At 35.1% G+C, this 379-nt stretch overlaps 1 protein-coding gene and 1 pseudogene across 1 annotated transcript in view; one reads left to right on the forward strand and one right to left on the reverse strand.

Moving 5' to 3' along the window:
• The window catches only part of LOC119586620, a 72,811-nt pseudogene that overhangs the window by 41,798 nt on the left and 30,634 nt on the right, over positions 1-379 (forward strand).
• The window catches only part of LOC119586373, a gene marked incomplete at its 5' end in the record, with an annotated part of 9,883 nt that overhangs the window by 878 nt on the left and 8,626 nt on the right, over positions 1-379 (reverse strand). The window contains 1 exon segment of the mRNA XM_037935085.1: positions 36-83. Coding sequence (XP_037791013.1) covers positions 36-83 — 48 coding nt within the window.

Here is a 379-nt window from a genome sequence, read left to right on the forward strand (position 1 = left end):
TTAGTCCATGCAATCTTTTATTCTCTCTGACTTACCGTCTGATTTAAAAATGCGTTAGTTTCTTTCAGCGACTTCATTTCCATCTGCAAACATATGAATATACACTGTATTTTGACACACACGAAACATTATAAAATCCTTAATAACTAGATATTCCGCATGCCTATGATTTTCTGCTGACAAAAGCAAAGCCTAATGATGAAAATATGAAGTAACAGGTACTACTCAGAAACCGCAATAACAGACGTAAAAAAGAAAGAAAGAAAGAGGAACACTAAACATTTATAACATGATTTAACTTTAACTGCCATTTAATGGCATCTGCTGCCATTCCGCGGGAGCATCAATGCTTTCATTTTCCGGTTATCTGGGCTAATTC

Source organism: Penaeus monodon, chromosome 21 (assembly GCF_015228065.2).
Source record: "Penaeus monodon isolate SGIC_2016 chromosome 21, NSTDA_Pmon_1, whole genome shotgun sequence".
In the NCBI taxonomy this organism is placed as follows: domain Eukaryota; kingdom Metazoa; phylum Arthropoda; class Malacostraca; order Decapoda; family Penaeidae; genus Penaeus; species Penaeus monodon.